The following is a 19,037-nucleotide window of genomic DNA, read 5'->3' as shown; positions in this document are numbered from 1 at the left end:
CGGTACCGGGTGAGGAAGACCGATGTCGTTCCTGGGACCGGACAGGGTCGGCAACATCACGGGTATGTACTGTAGGTGTTTCTGCCAAGAGTACCGGCATGGAAGTATTAATCGGTACCGAGGGGGTCGACACCGATGGGACAGTGTGAGGCTCGTACCGGTCTCGTACCGGAAGGTGCGGTGCCAGCAACGCCGGCAACAGTTGTTGGAGCTGTTGCAGCTGCTCCTGTAACTGTGTTTGGAGTATGGCCGCGATGCGGTCGTCCAGGGGAGGCACCGGTACCGCTTTTTTCTTCTTCGGTACCATAGGTGCCGCTCTATGCTCCGGCGATGAGGAGGCCGATGATGAGGCACTCACCGAGATCGGAGCGGAGCATTTGCGGGGCCGGTGCGGTGCCGGGAGGGCTGGTGTCGCAACCGTGGCAGGAGGGCGCTCAAGGGAAGTGGGAGGCTTCTTAGCCGGCTTACCTGGGCCCAACGACCCCGAGGAAGGGTCCGGTGGTGTCGATGTCGTCGGTGCCAACTTTTGTGGTGCCGTCGACGTCGCAGCCGGTTCCATGGCAGATCCGGTACCAAACAAAATATTTTGCTGGATCTGCCGATTTTTCAAAGTACGCTTTTTAAGCGTAGCACAGCGGGTGCAGGTGTCAGCCCAATGCTCTGGACCCAAGCACTGGAGGCACCAATTGTGTGGGTCGGTGAGGGAGATCGGGCGTGCACACCGCTGGCACTTCTTAAAACCCGGTTGAGGGGGCATGAAGGGAAACACGGCCTCCGCAAAATCGAATCCGGAGGCCTGTATGGTGGCAACAGGCCCCGCCGGGGCCGGCCTGAAAAAATAAGGAAAACTTGACGAGTTTTTTTTTTTTTTTTTGAAAACAAAAATAAAGGGAATCCAATAAGAAAAATATGAAAAAAGTGAGAAAATACGCGAGCTGGAAGGCAAAAATTAGTTTTTCAACAGCCGTTGAAAACACATGCGTCTTCTTCGCTCCACGGAAACGAAGAAACTGGGGACCACGCACTCCTCCGTCGGGCGGGAAGGCACTCGCGCATGTGCGGTGCGGCCAACTAGAACTTTCTAGTTAAAAAGGTCTGTACCGGGGCTCCGTCGGTAATGTCACCCATGCGTTAAGAATATGCTGCCTGCTTGTCCTAGGATAATATGCAATATAGTGAGAGATGGCAATTCACCCGATAGTATGACACAGGACCTACATTTGTTGGAGCTTTGGTCCTCGACCTGGCAGCTGGGCTTCAACGCTAAGAAATGCAAGATCATGCACCTCGGCAGCAGAAATCCGTGCAGAACTTACACCTTGAATGGTGAGACCTTAGCTAGAACTTCAACAGAACGAGACTTGGGAGTGATCATCAACGCAGACATGAAAACTGCTGATCATGTGGAAAAGGCTTCATCTAAGGCAAGACAGTTGTTAGGTCGCATCCGCAGGAGTTTCGTCAGCCGGAAGCCTGAAGTCATAATGCCATTATACAGAACCATCATGAGACCTCATTTGGAATACTGTGTGCAATTCTGGAGGCCACACTACCAAAAAGATGTGCTGAGAGTAGAGTCGGTGCAACGGATGGCCACCAGGGGCTCAAGGATCTATCGTATGAGGAAAGGCTGAAAAATTTGCGGCTGTACTCACTCGAGGAACATAGGGAGAGAGGAGACATGATCGAGACGTTTAAGTATATTACCAGCCGTATCGAGATGGAAGAAGAGATTCTCTTTCTCAAAGGACCCTCAGCCACAAGAGGGCATCCGCTCAAACTCAGGGGCGGGAAATTTCATGGCGACACCAGGAAATATTTCTTCACCGAGAGTGTGGTTGATTCTTGGAACAAGCTGCAGGTGATCGAGGCAAACAGCGTGCAAGAATTTAAGAGCAAATGGGATGCCCATGTAGGATCCCTTAGAGGGTTAAGCCAAGGGAACCTGTCACCAGGAGTGGGATCCCTAGATAGTAGACTTGGGGGTGGGTCAGTAGAGTAGGCAGACCTGATGGGCTATGGCCCTTATCTGCCGTCATCTTCTATGTTTCTATCCCTGGTGGCGCGTTTATTAATAAATGACACGATAGAGTTTTTCAATATAATGTGGAATGAGGCAGGGCTGCCCTTTATCCCCGCTTCTTTTTCTGCTCTACTAAGAGCCCTTTTTAAGAACAATAGTGTGGAGGGGCGTGGCTTGGACGCGAACGATGACGGTTGGATGAAGAAAGAGCTCCGAATAGACAAGCTTAAATTTCAGAAAAACTACAAAAAAAAAACGTTCTTGATGGCATAATAAATTGGAGTTTGCCTCTTTGAATGGGTCGGAGAGATATTTAAAGGAGAAATTCGGGAGAAAGAGGTGCCGTTTTTGTTTGTTTCCTGGGAGGCGAGGTGAAGGGCTGAATCCGTCTCAGCGGCTTTTCAGTGTTGCCAGGGAGGGCTGGTCCGGTACGTCGTGAGGCCAGGGAGGCTTTCCTTCCCCTCCTCTTTGGCACGATTAAAGCTCTCCGGCGTAGAGCGCAGGAGGAAAGATTTCCCGAAGGTGGGGTTTTGCAGACGGTTGCTCGGTGCACCACGACCGCGGCCATCTTGGATCGGAAAAAAAAAAAAAATTGAAAAGTCTGGGACTGCCGGTGAGCTGCCTAGTGACAGGGATAAAGGTTTTTTTTAAAAAGGATGCCTGATGCCTGTCAAACTAGGGAAATGGGCTGCTTTGAAATAGCTGTCCTCTGCTGAAGATGAGGCGAGGTCTACAGTGAAATCTACTTGGCAACGGTTTTTTTAACTATTTCCTTGCTGCTAACTTCAAAAATAAACTGTGAAGGATCAGTATAAATGTCAATCTCTGCTGCTGTAATTGAAGAGATTCAGATATAGGAGATTGTAGGTTTTTGGGCTCTGAGAAAAGGACAAATAAAAGGATTGGTAACTTCTTTGACCTGAAGAAAAAGTGACATTGAGGCAGTTGAGAGACACTGAAATACATATACAAGCACATTGAAAGATTAAAGTAAATATACTGCATGGAATATTGCTCTCCTCGGTAAAGGCTGCGATTGGGCTTGTAAGAGGAGAGCCAGAAAGGAAGGCTGCAAAATTTTTTTCAGCTGAGGCTGGATGCCAACAAAGAGTTTGCAATAGAGCCTAAGACAAATAATTTACAGTTGCTTTAAGAATACTGGAAAAAAAAAAAAAAAGGGGCGTGGCTTGGACGAATGGTTGGATAAACGAATAGCTCCTTATATGCAAATATATTAAAAAGAATTACTACCAAATATTTTAAAGAAACTAAAATATATATTGAAATATGACTTCAACTAAACAAAATAAAACTGACTTGGGAGCTGGAACATCGGGAAGCAATAAGAGGTCGAAACCTGAGCCAGGTACACCCTCTAAAATCCCATTACCAACAGAAAAAAATCTGGATGTTATGGAAGAACTAAGACAAATAAAAGAAATTGTCTTAGATAGTAACAAAAAACTACAAAAAGCAATGGAAGATGCTGCAATTCTAACTAAAAGAGTGGACATCACAGAAAATAGAATCTCAACATTAGAAGATATTACAGAACAATTAAATACAGATATGAATCACAGTAAAATCATATGGAAAGAAATAACAGAGATAAAAAAAAATCTTGAAGACAGCCGGAATCGTGAAAGACGGAATAATTTAAGAATAATCGGATTACCTGAAGGAGTGGAAAAGAATGATCCGATTGCATTTCTTGAAAAATTTCTTCCCAAAATACTACCACTGAAATTTAAAACGGAACTGGAAATTGAAAGAGCTCATAGGATTCCAACACAAAGAAATAACACTCAAACAGGTCCAAGAACTTTAATTTTTAAACTTTTAAGACATCAACAAGCAATTGAAATATGCCAAATAGCCAAGGAAATCAAAAATCTTAAATGCCAAGATTCAAAAATATACATTGTCCCGGACTTTGCAAAAGAAACAGCAACAAGAAGAAAACAATTCTTAGACATGAGACCACAACTAAGATCTCTAGGAGCTAGATTTGGGCTCCTTTACCCGGCAATTATGAAGGTTACCATTGCTAACAAAACGCAAAACTTTACGGATCCAAAAAAACTACAGGAATTTATAAATCAAATGGAGCAACCTATGACAATCTAAAGAACAATTAATGAGTTCATACTAAAGACTACTGACGGTTAAAGATAGATCAGAACGGAAAGCAATGGAAAAAGAACACACAAGGATCGAATTAAAGACTTAAACAACTTGCAACATTCTCCATGGAAAACAAGAAAACTGAAAAATACAAAAAAAAAAAAAAAAAAATTCTAGAATTCTACTCAGAATAAATAGAATAAACTTACTGGAAGGAATGAAAATGAATTGAAACACATCTCCGAACTCAAATGATGACGAAGAAAGTTTTTTCAACAAACTTAAAGATGTACTGATTGAATGAGAAATTTTGAAAGCGGAGTAATAATAAGAAAGAGAATCATCCTTCAATCACAGAGAAGATTATAAAAAAATAAGACGAAATGATTGGTTTGCTATATTTCCGGTTGAAGGTGGTACTTCGGGTTTAATTTTGCGTTTCAAATACATTAAAATGCGTTTTAAATATGAAATATATGAAAAGAATGTATTGGGGACGCAAAAATTGCCTGAAAAATTTTTTAAATATATATATCTCAAATTTTATGTTCTTTTATTTATTAAGTTGAATTTTAGTACCCACAATTATTCAACCTGGCAATCCTCTATGGGAGATAAAGGAAGGGTTTTTGGCACAGGACTTCACTCTCTTCTGCACAGGCCTCAGATACTTTAAAATCATAGATATCTAGAGAGTATGCTATTGAGATAGAACTTACAAGAACACTGATGGGAGTGTTAGCTTCTCTTAATTGACAACTCTCTCGTGAAACAGAAGAAAATAATGAGTATAAAAGATGAGGGGATTCCTGTGCTGAAGACTCTTGTTACAGTTCTGAGGAAAGAGGCTAAATTGGAAAGCTTTTTAAAGTAAATATAATATACCACCTGAAAAGAATTGAATTATAATTGAAATGTTCTTAGATATAAGTGATTTAATATAATCATTCTTATGGATTTAAAGACATACAAATACAGAAAATAATCTTTCAATACATAAGAATGAAAAACTTTTTACTTATTCTTATAATTAATAATAATAATAGAAAATATACAGAAATAGAGAAAAAATGGTAGTACTTTAGATAATTATTAATAGCTTGTCGGAGTTATCTAAATCTAACCTAAACCTGCGTATCCAAGTTTTCGTAATTAATAAGGGGGGGAAGGGAGGGATAAGAGGGATGGGAGGGAATAAAAGGGAAATATATAAGATAATCATGGGAATAAAGGGAAAAAGAGAAAAGAAATACTTAAAACATTGGGAAAATATACATAATTTAATAACTGAATATTTAAAAATAAATGGATATTAAAATTATGTCTTTAAATGTTAACGGTCTAAATCATATGATAAAAAGGAAAAAATCACTATCATTTTTAAAAAGGCAAGATCCAGATATATGCCTTATACAAGAGACCCACCTCTCACATATAGAATCTAAAAAGCTAGAAGGAGGCTGGGTCAAACAGTGTTTTTTCTCACCAGCTATAGGGAAAAAAGCAGGTGTTGCTATTTTAATTAATAAAAAATGCTCTGCTTCATTTAAACTAAAAGCTTCAGATATTCATGGAAGATGGATAATGGTGGAAATGAATATGGGAAATACTACCATGACGATAATCAATATATACGCCCCTAATTCGAACCAAAATGAATTTTTTAAAACTCTTCAACAACTGATCATACCACTGGCTACTTCAAATCTTATAGTAGCAGGGGACTTCAATGCTGTAATGGATCCTTTATTAGATAAAAACCCAAGTAGAGTTATGAAATCTATGGGACTAGATAATTTGATTCAATCTTGTGATTTAATAGATATATGGAGAATACTTCATTTTGATGGTCGGGAATTTTCTTTCTGTTCTCATGTTCATAATTCCTTTTCAAGAATAGATTATATCTTTACTTCAAATCATCTTGCACATCAAGTGACACAAGCAGCCATTGATCCAATTATTCTATCTGACCATGGTGGAGTGTGGATCAAAATTAAAACTACAGATCAAAATAATAACAGACCAATTTGGAAAATGGATAATACACTGTTGGTTGACCAAAACTTTTGTGAAAATCTTCTAACAAAAATGAAAGAATTTTTTCAAATAAACGATAATGATGATATTAACAGAGAAACTTTATGGGATGCTTTTAAGGCATCAATTAGAGGACAGATAATTTCTTATTCGGCTTTTCTAAAAAAACAAATTAAAAAACAATTTTTAATCTTAGAAAAAGAGATTAAAAATTTAGAATCAAAACTTATAGAAAAATGGGAATATTCTATTCAACAAGAATTATTAAAATTAAAAGGTAAATATAATGAGATCTCATCTAAGATGATTAGGAAAGATTTATTTTCTCAACAAACATTGTACTATGGTAATTCAAACAAATCAGGAAGAATATTGGCAAATTATCTTAAAGCGAAAAAAAGAAAAACAAAATTAATAGCAATAAAAGATGAAAATGGAAATACATATACACAAATTGAACCTATTTTAAAACAATTCTTAAAATTTTATAAATCTCTTTATTCTTCTGAAAATTATCTAAATAAAGAAAAAGATGGTTTTGAATTTTTAAAAATGTTAGAGGGTCCAAAAATTCCTGAACATATAAAACGAAGTTTGGAAGAACCAATATCACTAAAAGAATTAGGAACAGCTTTGAAGTCCCTTAGAGTTGGATCCGCTCCAGGTGGTGATGGATATACAGTGGAATTTTATAAAACATTTCAAAATTTTTTATTACCCTATTTATTAAATCTTTATCAATATCAACTCAATAAAGGTTGTATTAAAGGCACTATAGCAGAATCTTTGACTATTGTTTTGCCAAAGTCCAATAAAGATCCCACTTTGGTCTCAAACTATAGACCAATATCTTTAATAAATGTAGATGGAAAATTATTAGCAAAAATACTTGCGCTAAGATTAGCTAAAGCTCTACCCCATATAATAGGTATGCATCAAACAGGATTCGTTGCTCAAAGACATTCATCTCACAATACCAGATTAACATTCCATATGTTATATTTAACAAAGAAAATGAATGAACCTACTTTTGCAATTTCATTAGATGCAGAAAAGGCCTTTGATAGAGTAGAATGGCCTTTTATGTATCAAGCAATGGAATGGTTTGGTATAGGTCCTGGATTTATACAAATGATACAAACAATGTATAGCTCCCCTTCTGCTAGACTATATATTAATAATACGTTTTCAGAAAAATTTAATCTACAGAGAGGAGTTAGACAAGGATGTCCCTTATCCCCTTTGCTGTTTGATATTGTTTTAGAACCCTTAATATTAGCTATCCAACAAGCTAAGGAGATACAGGGTATACCTCATTCAGATAAAGAATATAAGATATCTGCTTACGCAGATGATTTATTACTATATCTGAAGAATCCAGAATCCACCATTCCACATCTACTCGAATTGATTGAGAAATTTGGAAATTTTTCAGGATATAAAATTAATTGGAATAAATCAGAGATTCTTCCACTAAATATACATTGTACAAAAGGTTTATTTGATACATTCCCTTTTGTTTGGAAGGAAGAATATATTAAATACCTTGGAATTTTGATAACAAAAACAGTAGATGAAACAATGAAAATTAATGAAAAATGCTTATTACAAAAAGTAATAGAAATGTGTGAGCAATGGAATCCTTTGCATTTATCTTGGTGGGGAAGAGTACAAACTGTAAAAATGATGATTTTACCGGTAGTATGTTACCAAATGGGGATGATACCAGTTTTCTTTCAAGATTCGTTTTATACAAAAATAAATAGGACTTTGACAAAATTTATATGGCTTAATAAAAAACCAAGAATTGCTCTAGCGTCATTACAAAAACCAATTAAGGAGGGAGGGGTAAATTTTCCCAACTTTTATAGGTATCATCAAGCCTATATCTTACGTCATGGTATGTATTGGATCCTCCCAGAACCCACAGATAATATTCCAGACTGGTTTTGGCTAGAATGGAGGCTTATGTTTCCATTACGTCTTAATCATGTAATTGGTATCAAAATGCCAAGGTTATACAAAGATCATAAAATATTTATGGATACCTGGAAAACTTTAAAATACATAAGTAATCTTACTCAAATTCCAATTAGTAAATCAACCAACCAAACTATATGGCTAAACCCCAAGATCAAAATTGGCGGTTTTAAAGTCATCTGGAAACATTGGATGATAGCAGGCATTCGCACTTTGGATGATGTAATTAAAAATGATAAATTGCTGGAGTTTTCACAATTGCAACAAAAATTTGGTCTCAATAAAACACAATATTTTAAATGGTTGCAATTGAAGCAATCTATTCAGAAAGGGTTCCCTGAATGGAAAGATCTCGCTAAATATCACAGTTTGGAATTCTTATGTTTCCAGATGGACTCAATAGGTCACAAAGCCGCACAGTGGTATAAATTAATATCTGGATATATAAATAAAAAACCAAAAAATGGTCTTAGAGACATTTGGAGCATTGAGATAAAACACCAAATTAGTGCATCTCAATGGCCACGACTTTGGTCTTGGAGGCTAAAATGTACGGTGTCAGCATCTATGAGACAAACTTGGTTTTTTCTTCTTCATAGAGCTTTTTGGACCCCTACTCGTTTACAAAAAATAGATAGTTCAAGATCTAATAGATGCTGGCACTGTCATATTGAAATTGGGACATTAGATCATCTTTTATTCTTTTGTCCATTTATCCTATCATTCTGGAAATCAATTTGGCCCCAAATTAACAGAATGTTAGAAAATCCAGTAGCCTTGACATATGATACTATATTATTTGGAACAACTATGAGAGCAAAAAGCCAAATTTCATCCAGTAACAACAAACTTTTATTTATTTTAACTGGAATTGCAATACAACAAATTACATTCAATTGGAAACAACATGATAGATTGAATTATATGTTCTGGTGGAATTCGGTATGCCACATATATAAAATGGAACTCGCTATTGCAACACACAAAGGATACATGAATAATTTTAAAAAAATATGGGGACCATTAACCGATTTTTGTAAAGAAGGATAATTTTTCCCATAAATAAAACTGGAAACATCTGAAGACCGTTAACATGATTTCTCTAATGAACTTTTCCCATGATAAGATAATTATAAAGAGGGAAATGGGGTGGGTTTTTCAATTTTGATTATTACATACTAAATTAATATTTAAAGAATGTATAATAAAATTGATTTATGTATTATTGGTTGGGAAGGAGGGTGGGACAGGAGATTATTATATTAATGTTAAACTTGATATTAATATATGAGTTAGTCAAGTGTGTATTTAAGTTTCTATTGAGTTTATTTGTAACACTTGTTGTAACACAAAAAAATGAATAAAGATTTAAAACAAATAAAAAAAAGAACAATAGTGTGGGATCCTGATGTGACAGGGATGGCATTTGCAGACCACACAGTAAAGGTGTTAGCCTTTGCCGATGATTTAATATTTATGTCGACCCATCTCTTGCAATCCCTGAAAGAGTTTAGGTTTTATTCGGGATTCACGCTGAACTATCACAAATCCAAGGCCCTAACTATTCCAGTTTCTCTTCAGGATACCTGGGACGGGGGGTTTCCCCTTTTCTTGGGCTCCAACAGCAATAAAATATATGCATGCATTGTGTCTCCATTATTGAAGGAAACGAGACAACAGCTTAAACTTTGGAAAATTTTCCCCTTATCAGTGGCAGGATAGGTGGCCTTGTATAATAGTCCTATTCCCAAAATGGTTATACCGTTTTCAGGTTTTACCACTGCTGTTAACCCATGCCCACCATGTCCAGCTTTCTAGAGTTTTACAAAACTATCTATTGGGTTGGGGGGGGGGGGGGCAATGAGGCCGCGTATGACCTTTATGCATATGTGTCTACCCAGGGAGAGGGGGAGTTATGGTCTTTTTTCCAACATTCGCTGGTATGCATTGGCCTGCTAGATGAGACACATAAATGATTGGTTTAGAGGTACATCTTATTTCTCTGCCACCCAGGTGGAGTTGTCTGTGTTAATTCCCTATCATATTAGTTACTTGTTACATGTAATTGCCCCAACTCTGCACCGTGGTGGCAAAGTATCCTATATTTGCCCCTGCAAGGTGGACGTGGCGATGGGTTTGTGGTTGTTTAAAACTGTCACCTGTGATTTCTCCATACCTTCCGATACAGGGTAATTGTGATTTTATTCCAGGATTGCAGAACCCCCCTTTTCAGAGGTGGGCATCCCAAGGATTACAATATCTTTTCCAATTGTACATGGAGGAGAGGACTCTCACCTCCTTTCGCTCCTTGCAACACACCTTTGGACTTCCGGAGGTGGACATGTTTGCTTATTGGGAAATCCGCCATTATGTACAATCATTGCCGGCGTGTCACTTAAGAGGAGTGCCGGGAAGCACTATCTGAGATGTTCAGTTTTTCTGTTCAGCAACTGATTCCCTTACGATTTCACCATGTGGGACTCTGTGACATGCAACCGGGCATTAATTTGGAGATATTAGCAGCCACCTGGTCAGAAGACTTGCAGTGTGCGCTTACAGCATTACAGGTGCAACAGGTCTTAAAGAATTTGTGGAAGTTGTCTTCTAATATACTCCATTGGGAACTTCAGCTTAAGTTTCTTCTCTGGCTGTATATTCCACCTATGAGAGCATACCTGATGAGAATTATTCCCCAAATGTGCGCGGACTCAGGCCACACTGGGCCGTTTTGGACTTGCCCGCGTATTATGTAATTTTGCCCGCGTATTATGTAATTTTGGACTTGTTTGGGACAATACACGACCTCATTATGGGGCAGAAGATGGTTGCCTATGTCCAGAGCACTTTTTGGATTTTACCAGAAAACGTCTCCTAAACCCAAAGGATTTTCAGGTTTTGTAGCTAGAGTGATGTTACTGGGCAAAAAAGCCATTTTGACTAATTGGCTGCCTCCTGACCCACCGACCTTTAGTCATTGGAGATCACTGATGATCATTCAAGCCTCTTTGGAACGTAGACACTTTGAAGCTCTTGATGGGGGTCCGGGCCGTCGCTTTCAGGCAATTTGGGAACACTTTTGGATGGATCTTACTCCTCACGCCCAGAGTAGACTTTTGAATGTTTGACTTGGAGTTATTACTGTTTTGAGTGCTCACGAATTGGATTTGTATGGTGGGAGGGGAGGGTGGGGGGCAGGGTTGGTGGGGATTATAATGTGCGGATTCACAAGAAAACTGTTTTATTCTTTAACATAAATATTTGTGAGGTATTAATATAGAACCAAATCTTTTCCAGAAAATAGAAATTGGTAAAACTAGTGGACATAAATTGAGATTGAGGGGTGGTAAATTTAAGAGTAATGTTAGGAAATTCTTTTTCACAGAGGGTGGCAGGTGCCTAGAATGCCCTCCTGAGGAAGATGGCGAGAAAAACAGTGACAGAATTAAAAAAAAAAAAAAGTATGGATGAACAGAGGATCTCTTATTACAATCTGAATGGGATTGTAGGATTCAGACCATGAAAGTCTTATTACAGACTTTCATGGTCTGAATCCTGCATATGAAATGGTTTGGCTAGGCTGGCGTGAGCTTCAAAGGCAACTCCAGTAGTTGGAACTATTGCCCAGAAAAAAATCTGACATTTTAATTTAATCATGAAATTATAATGCATGTAAATAGGTCAGACTGGATGGACTGTTCAGATATTTATCTGCTATCAATTACTATGTTACTATTTTTGGTGCAGGTGCTATAGTTATCCATGATTAAACACTGGTTGACAATTTGCCATCATGTCAACCACATTCGAAATTAAGTTTTTACCTTTCCTTTGGTTCCACCAAACCAATCCAGAACCTGTTTGTGCTCATCGACTAATCTAATCTGGGATTTATGAGTTGCACTATGCCTAAATAGATTCAAGGCAACTAACAGTACAATTTAAAGAGATACAAATCAATACAGTACAAGGATGCTCTAGGAGATTCATTACAGAACAATTTGAGAGGTAGTAAAATACAAGAAGAGATAAACTAGTAGTTTAAAAGTAGTGCTGCAAGGTTGAAGGTGAAGGTAACAGTCCAAAATCATGTGGATTATGCAATAGACACCCAGGATGGTGTGAACATGAAGAAAGACCTGGCAAAGCTTGAAGAATTGTCTGAAATTTGGCAGCTGAAATGCAAGGTCATGCATTTGGGTTGCAAAAATCCGAGGGAACAGTACAGTTTAGAAGAACTTATGTGTACAACAGAAGAGTGGGACTTGTGTGATTGTATGTGATGATTTTAAGGTGGCCAAACAGTTTGAAAAGGTGACGTGAAAGGTAGAAGGATGCTAGGGTGCCTAGAAAGAGGTATGGCCATTAGGAAAAAAAAAAAAGAGGTATTGATGCCTCTGTGTAAGTCTCTGGTGAGACCTTATTTAGAATACTGTGTACAATTCTGGAGACTGCACCTTCAAAAAGATAAACAGGTTGGAGTAGGTCCAGAGAAAGGCTAATAAAATTGTCAGTGGTCTTTGTTATCTGTTTTACTACTTGGGACCTGGGTTGGAAACAGGATACTGGGCTTGACGGGTCATTGATCTGTTCCAGAATGACAATTCTTATGTTATAAGGCATATGGGGATAGACTTAAAAATCTCAAATATATATACTCTGGAGAAAAGGTGGGAGAGGGGAGACATGATAGCGATGTTTAAATACCTACGTGGCAAAAATGCGCATGAGGCGAGTCTCTTTCATTTAAAAGGAAGCTCTGGAATGAGAGAGCATAGGATGAAATTAAGAGGCAATAGGCTCAGGAGTAATCTAAGGAAATACTTCACTTAAAGGGTGGTAGGTGCATGGAATAGTCTCCTGGTTGAGGTGGTGGAAACAAAATCTGTGTTTGAATTCAAGAAAGCATGGGATAGGCATGTGAGATCTCTTAGGGAAAGGAAGAGATGGTAAATGTTGCGGCAAAGGATGTAAGAGGAGAAACGACAAATTTGATGTATGCAAGGGATTAATAGTCTGCAGGTAGCCAAGCACAATGGGAAGCAATTAACACAAGGAAAGGTAAGGACCCCAAGTTAGAGTAGTGTTGGTAGTCAAGCCTATATACAAGGAGATATCTTTAGTAAGAGTACCATAAGTGGGAACAATCAGGCAGACTGAGTGAGCCAATTGGTCCAACTATGTTGTTGTATGTTAACTTACCTTTGGCATCATCATTCTGTGCAATATTTCCCATTTGGAAATTAGAAGATTCTTTGTTCCCCATTTCATTTTCCTTTCCTCTGTGTTTTGAACCAGCAGTTTCATTCATAGCATAATTTTTAATATGCTCTACAGAATTATCAAGACCACCACATTCCTTGTCAGCCTTTGGGTTGCTCTTAGAATCATTGGCCAGATTTTCAAGAACATTTTCTGTTTCAGCTTCCATTGAAGAATCACCATTCACTTCATTTTCAGTTTGATCCATGCTGGAGTCCTGATTGTCAAGGCTTTCAGCTCCATCACTCTCAGCTTCATCACCTTCTTCAATCTTATCCTTGTTAGCCTGGGGCATTTTTTTTCTCTTTGCAATGGTTCCAGCACTCCACCTACTTTTTCTGCGATATCTTTTCTTTCCTGGGGCTGTTAATAAAAAGTTGATTAAGTTGGTATCTAAAAGAGCCATTAGTGAGAAGTTCTTTATATTTATTGCATTGTTTCTATTCATCCCTATTCATTATTTCGATTCATTCTATTCAACAGTAAAAATTCAAGCACTGGCAAGCAGATTTCTACTACCTAACCTACTGAAACTTTCAATAAGATTATCAAGATTTGAATAATGATCTGGTTTGAACTGTGATGACAATTTTGAGGTGGTCTAAATCAATTTACTCAAGTGACCTTCAAAACCACCTGACCATTCTGATTTTCAGGACATCCGCAATGGAAATTCATGAGATATTTGCGTACAACAGAAGGAGTGAATCAGGTATCTTTAATGCAATGTTCCTCAACTTTTCTTCTCTTGCGACACTTGACAATGCTCATGTATGTGACACTAAACATTAAAGTTCACAGCAGAACAAAGTGTGCCTAAATATTTCATTGTTTAATAAGTTTAGAATTATTTGCCTATCCCATATAAAAAAAGCTGTAATCAATGCATCGATTCCAGATTTCTCACTTGTCATACAGCAAAGCAAATTTATATTCAAATTCTGGTATCACCTAGGTAAATTAACACAAAATCCCTCTACTGCCAGATTCTGTGAAGCAACACAAACCTGCAAATATGCTAATCAAAGTATACAGCAAACAGCAGACCAACATGTTCAGTTGGGTCTGAAGGCAGTAATCATTGGGTATACCGGGGAAGCAGAAATAGGGACCAATAACGAGCATTTTGAGAACATTACTCAAAATTGCGGTCTTCCCAGCTTGCAGATAGTAATGGCGATAAAGCAAAAACAAAGGCTTGCTGTCTATACCAATTTTTGATGAGAATTACTGATCTTGAATACAGATCATATTAGTGTTGTTCATATAAAATGAAATTCCCAAAAAGCACAGTTACTTACCGTAACACGTGTTATCCAGGGACAGCAGGCAGATATTCTTGACTGATGGGTGACGGCACCGACGGAGCCCCGGTACGGACAATTTTAGAGTGATTGCACTCTAAGAACGTAGAAAGTTCTAGTTAGGCTGCACCGCGCGTGCGCGAGTGCCTTCCCACCCGACGAAGGCGCGTGGTCCCCAGTTAGGATAAGCCAGCTAAGAAGCCAACCCGGGGAGGTGGGAGGGACGCAAGAATATCTGCCTGTTGTCCCTGGATAACACCTGTTACGGTAAGTAACTGTGCTTTATCCCAGGACAAGCAGGCAGCATATTCTTGACTGATGGGTGACCTCCAAGCTAATAAAAAGAGGGATGGAGGGAAGGTTGGCCATTAGGAAAACAAATGTTGTAAAACAGATTGGCCGAAGTGTCCATCCCGTCTGGAGAATGCATCCAGACAATAGTGAGATGTAAAAGTATGAACTGAGGACCAAGTAGCAGCCTTGCAGATTTCCTCAATGGAAGTGGAACAGAGGAAAGCTACAGACGCTGCCATAGCTCTAACCTTGTGGCCCGTGACAGAACCTTCCAGTGTCAGGCCCGACTGAGCATAACAGAATGAAACGCAAGCAGCAAGCCAATTGGATAGGGTGCGTTTAGATACAGGATGACCCAACTTGTTAGGATCAAAGGACAAAAACAGTTGAGGAGATGATCTGTGAGGTTTGGTGCGTTCAAGATAGTAAGCCAGAGCACGTTTACAGTCCAAGGTATGCAAAGCCTGTTCACCTGGATGAGTATGAGGCTTTGGAAAAAATACAGGTAGGACAATGGACTGATTAAGATGAAAGTCAGACACAACCTTAGGGAGAAACTTTGGATGTGTATGGAGGACCACCTTATCATGGTGAAAAACAGTGAAAGGTGGATCGGCCACTAGTGCATGCAGCTCACTGACCCTCCTGGCAGAAGTGAGAGATATAAGGAAGACCACTTTCCAAGTAAGAAATTTGAAATGCGCTGTGGCCAAAGGTTCAAAAGGAGGCTTCATTAAAGCAGAAAAAAACCACATTGAGATCCCAGACTACAGGAGGGGGCTTAAGAGGTGGTTTCACATTGAAAAGGCCCCTCATGAACCTAGAAACCAAAGGATGAGCCGAGAGGGGTTTTCCATGAATTGGCTCATGAAAGGCAGAAATGGCACTAAGATGAACTCTGATGGAAGTAGATTTGAGACCAGAGTCAGACAAGGAAAGAAGATAGTCCAACACCATTTCCACTGCCAGAGACAAGGGATTATGGTGATGGCAGAGGCACCAGGAGGAAAACCGAGACCACTTCTGTTGAACACTGAAGCGTGGTCGGTTTCCTGGAAGCATCAATGATAGAACGGACAGGTTGGGAAAGGAGTGAGTGAGCCGAAGTCAGCCCGAGAGATACCAAGCTGTCAGGTGCAGAGACTGTAAGTTGGGATGCAGTAGTGTCTGCTGATGCTGAGTAGGCAGAGAAGGAAACAGTGGAAGAAGTATGGGTTCCCTGGAACTGAGTTGAAGTAGAAGGGAGAACCAATGCTGCCTGGGCCACCGTGGAGCGATGAGAATCATGGTGGCTCGTTCCCTCCTGAGCTTGAACAATGTCCGCAGCATGAGCGGTAGAGGAGGAAATGCATATAGGAAAAGATTGGTCCAATCCAGGAGAAATGCATCCGCTGCCAGACAGTGAGGAGAGTAGAGTCTGGAGCAAAACAGGGGCAGCTGATGATTGCAAGGAGCTGCAAAAAGGTCCACTTGAGGAGTGCCCCATTGAGCGAAAATGGACTGGAGAGTCAAAGGGTCGAGAGTCCATTCGTGAGGTTGGAGAATTCTGCTGAGATTGTCTGCTAAGGAATTCTTTTCTCCTTGAATGTAGACAGCCTTCAGGAATAAGTGACGAGCTGTTGCCCAAGACCAGATTCTTTGGGCTTCCTGACACAACAGGCGAGAGCCCGTCCCTCCCTGTTTGTTGATGTAATACATTGCAACTTGATTGTCTGTGCAAATGAGAAGTACTTGAGGAGAGAGAAGATGTTGAAAAGCCTTGAGGGCATAAAACATTGCTCGGAGTTCCAGGAAATTGATGTGGTGTTTCTTTTCCTGGGCAGTCCAAAACCCCTGAGTTTGGAATTCGTTCAGGTGAGCTCCCCAGGCATAAGGGGATGCGTCTGTGGTGATCACAAAATGATGAGGAGGTAGATGGAACAGTAGACCTCTGGAAAGATTTGAAGATGTCAACCACCAAAGAAGCGACTGTCGAAGAGACGAGGTCACAGATATGTGTTGTGAACAAGGATCTGTCGCTTGTGACCACTGAGTCGCTAGGGACCATTGAGGAGTACGCAGGTGGAGACGTGCGAAGAGGGTGACATGTACTGTGGAGGCCATGTGCCCCAAGAGCACCATCATGTGATTTGCAGAGATGGTAGTCTGCTGAAACACCTGCTGACAGAGATGAAGGATGGTTTGAAGGCGGTTTGATGGAAGAAACGCCCTCATCAGAACAGTGTCCAGAATGGCTCCAATGAACTGAAGTCGCTGAGTTGGAATGAGGTGCGACTTGGGCAGATTGATTTCGAACCCCAACAGGCGAAGGAAGTGAATGGTCTGATCGGTGGCAAGCAGAACAGCCTGAGGTGTATGAGCTTTGATCAGCCAGTCGTCCAGATAAGGGAAGACTTGAAAGTTGTGAGAGCGAAGATAGGCCGCTACCACAATTAGGCATTTGGTGAACACCCTGGGAGAGGAGGCCAGACCGAAGGGTAACACCTTGTATTGATAATGATGTTGGTTGATAAGAAATCGAAGGAATTGCTTGGACGTCAGATGGATAGGAATGTGTGCGTAAGCCTCTTTGAGATCGAGGGAGCAAAGCCAGTCGTCCTAAGAGAGAAGAGGGTAGAGGGTGGCAAGAGAGAGCATTTTAAACTTCTCCTTGACCAAACATTTGTTGAGATCTCTGAGATCTAGGATAGGTCGGAGGTCTCCGGTCTTTTTGGGAACTAGAAAGTACCTGGAGTAAAATCCCTGACCCTCTGATCTGGAGGAACTTCTTCGATGGCATTGAGAAGAAGGAGGGATTGAACCTCTTGAGCGAGAAGGAGGGACTGAGACTTGTTGGAAGCAGACTCTTTTGGCAGGCCTAACGGCGGAGGAGTCTGAAAATTGAGGGAGTAGCCGTGGGCTATGATCGAGAGCACCCACTGGTCGGTGGTGATTACTTCCCATCGAGAGTGAAAAATGTTTAGTCGACCTCCTATGGGCTGTGGAAGAGGACGGGAGGGAGGAAGACTGGCAATGCCCTGGAGAAGGGAGTCAAAAGGGCTGAGTCGGCTTAGTCTGAGTGACAGGCTTGATAGCAGGCTGCTGTTGCTGACGAGCCTGTTGATGTTGTTGCCGTTGCCTCCGAGGTTGAGGATGATGAGGCTGAACCAGCCGAGCAGAAAACCGCCTCTGATATGAAGGTTGTTGTCTAAAAGGACGAGGAGGAGGAGGCTTCTTTTTATTTTTCAACAAGGTATCCCACCTCGTCTCATGGGCAGAGTTTTTGAGTGGTGGTATCCATAGACTCTCCAAATAGTTCGTCACCCAGGCAGGAGGCATTGGCAAGGCAGTCCTGGTGGTTCACATCAAGGTCTGAGACTCGTAGCCATGCTAATCGTCTCATCGCCACAGACATAGCCGTGGCACGGGATGTAAGTTCAAAAGTATCATAGATGGAACGGACCATAAACTTCCTGAGTTGCAGAAGACTGGAAGTGCATTGCTAAAATGCAGGAAGTTTACGGTCAGGAAGATACTTTTGAAAAGAGGCCACTTGTTGAATCAGATGTTTCAGGTAAAAAGAGAAGTGAAACGCATAATTACCTGAACGGTTGGCCAACATTGCATTTTGGTAAAGCCTTTTTCCAAATTTATCCATGGCCTTGCCCTCTCTACCAGGAGGGACAGAGGCATACACACTAGAGCCTGCCGATTTTTTGAGGGTTGACTCCACCAGCAGAGATTCATGGGGCAGCTGGGGTTTGTCAAACCCTGGTATGGGAATCACTTTATAAAGAGATTCCAGCTTCCTAGGGGCTCCTGGAACGGTTAGAGGGGTTTCCAAATTTTTATAAAAAGTTTCCCTCAAGATGTCATGGAGGGGTAACTTCAAAAATTCTTTAGGAGGCTGGTCGAAATCCAAAGCATCAAGAAATGCCTTGGATTTTTTAGAATAAATATCAACGTTGTCTGGATTGTGTTTAATTTCATCAATTTAATATGTTGTATTCAAAAAAAGACGCCTCAGCCCCACC

At 40.2% G+C, this 19,037-nt stretch overlaps 1 protein-coding gene across 4 annotated transcripts in view; it reads right to left on the bottom strand.

The window, feature by feature from the left end:
• The window catches only part of ATAD2 (ATPase family AAA domain containing 2), a 332,232-nt gene that overhangs the window by 47,718 nt on the left and 265,477 nt on the right, over nucleotides 1-19,037 (bottom strand). For 3 of the 4 annotated variants that reach the window (XM_033933747.1, XM_033933746.1, XM_033933748.1), the window contains one exon: nucleotides 13,367-13,789. The exons of the other annotated variant lie outside the window; for it this stretch is intronic. In XM_033933747.1, the coding sequence (XP_033789638.1) occupies nucleotides 13,367-13,789 (423 nt within the window). The remainder of the gene's footprint in view (nucleotides 1-13,366; nucleotides 13,790-19,037) is intronic. 4 annotated transcript variants of the gene reach the window in all.

This window comes from Geotrypetes seraphini, chromosome 2, assembly GCF_902459505.1.
Source record: "Geotrypetes seraphini chromosome 2, aGeoSer1.1, whole genome shotgun sequence".
In the NCBI taxonomy this organism is placed as follows: Eukaryota; Metazoa; Chordata; class Amphibia; order Gymnophiona; family Dermophiidae; genus Geotrypetes; species Geotrypetes seraphini.
Note: the sequence above shows the minus strand (reverse complement) of the source record. Positions and strands in the feature narration are given on the sequence as shown.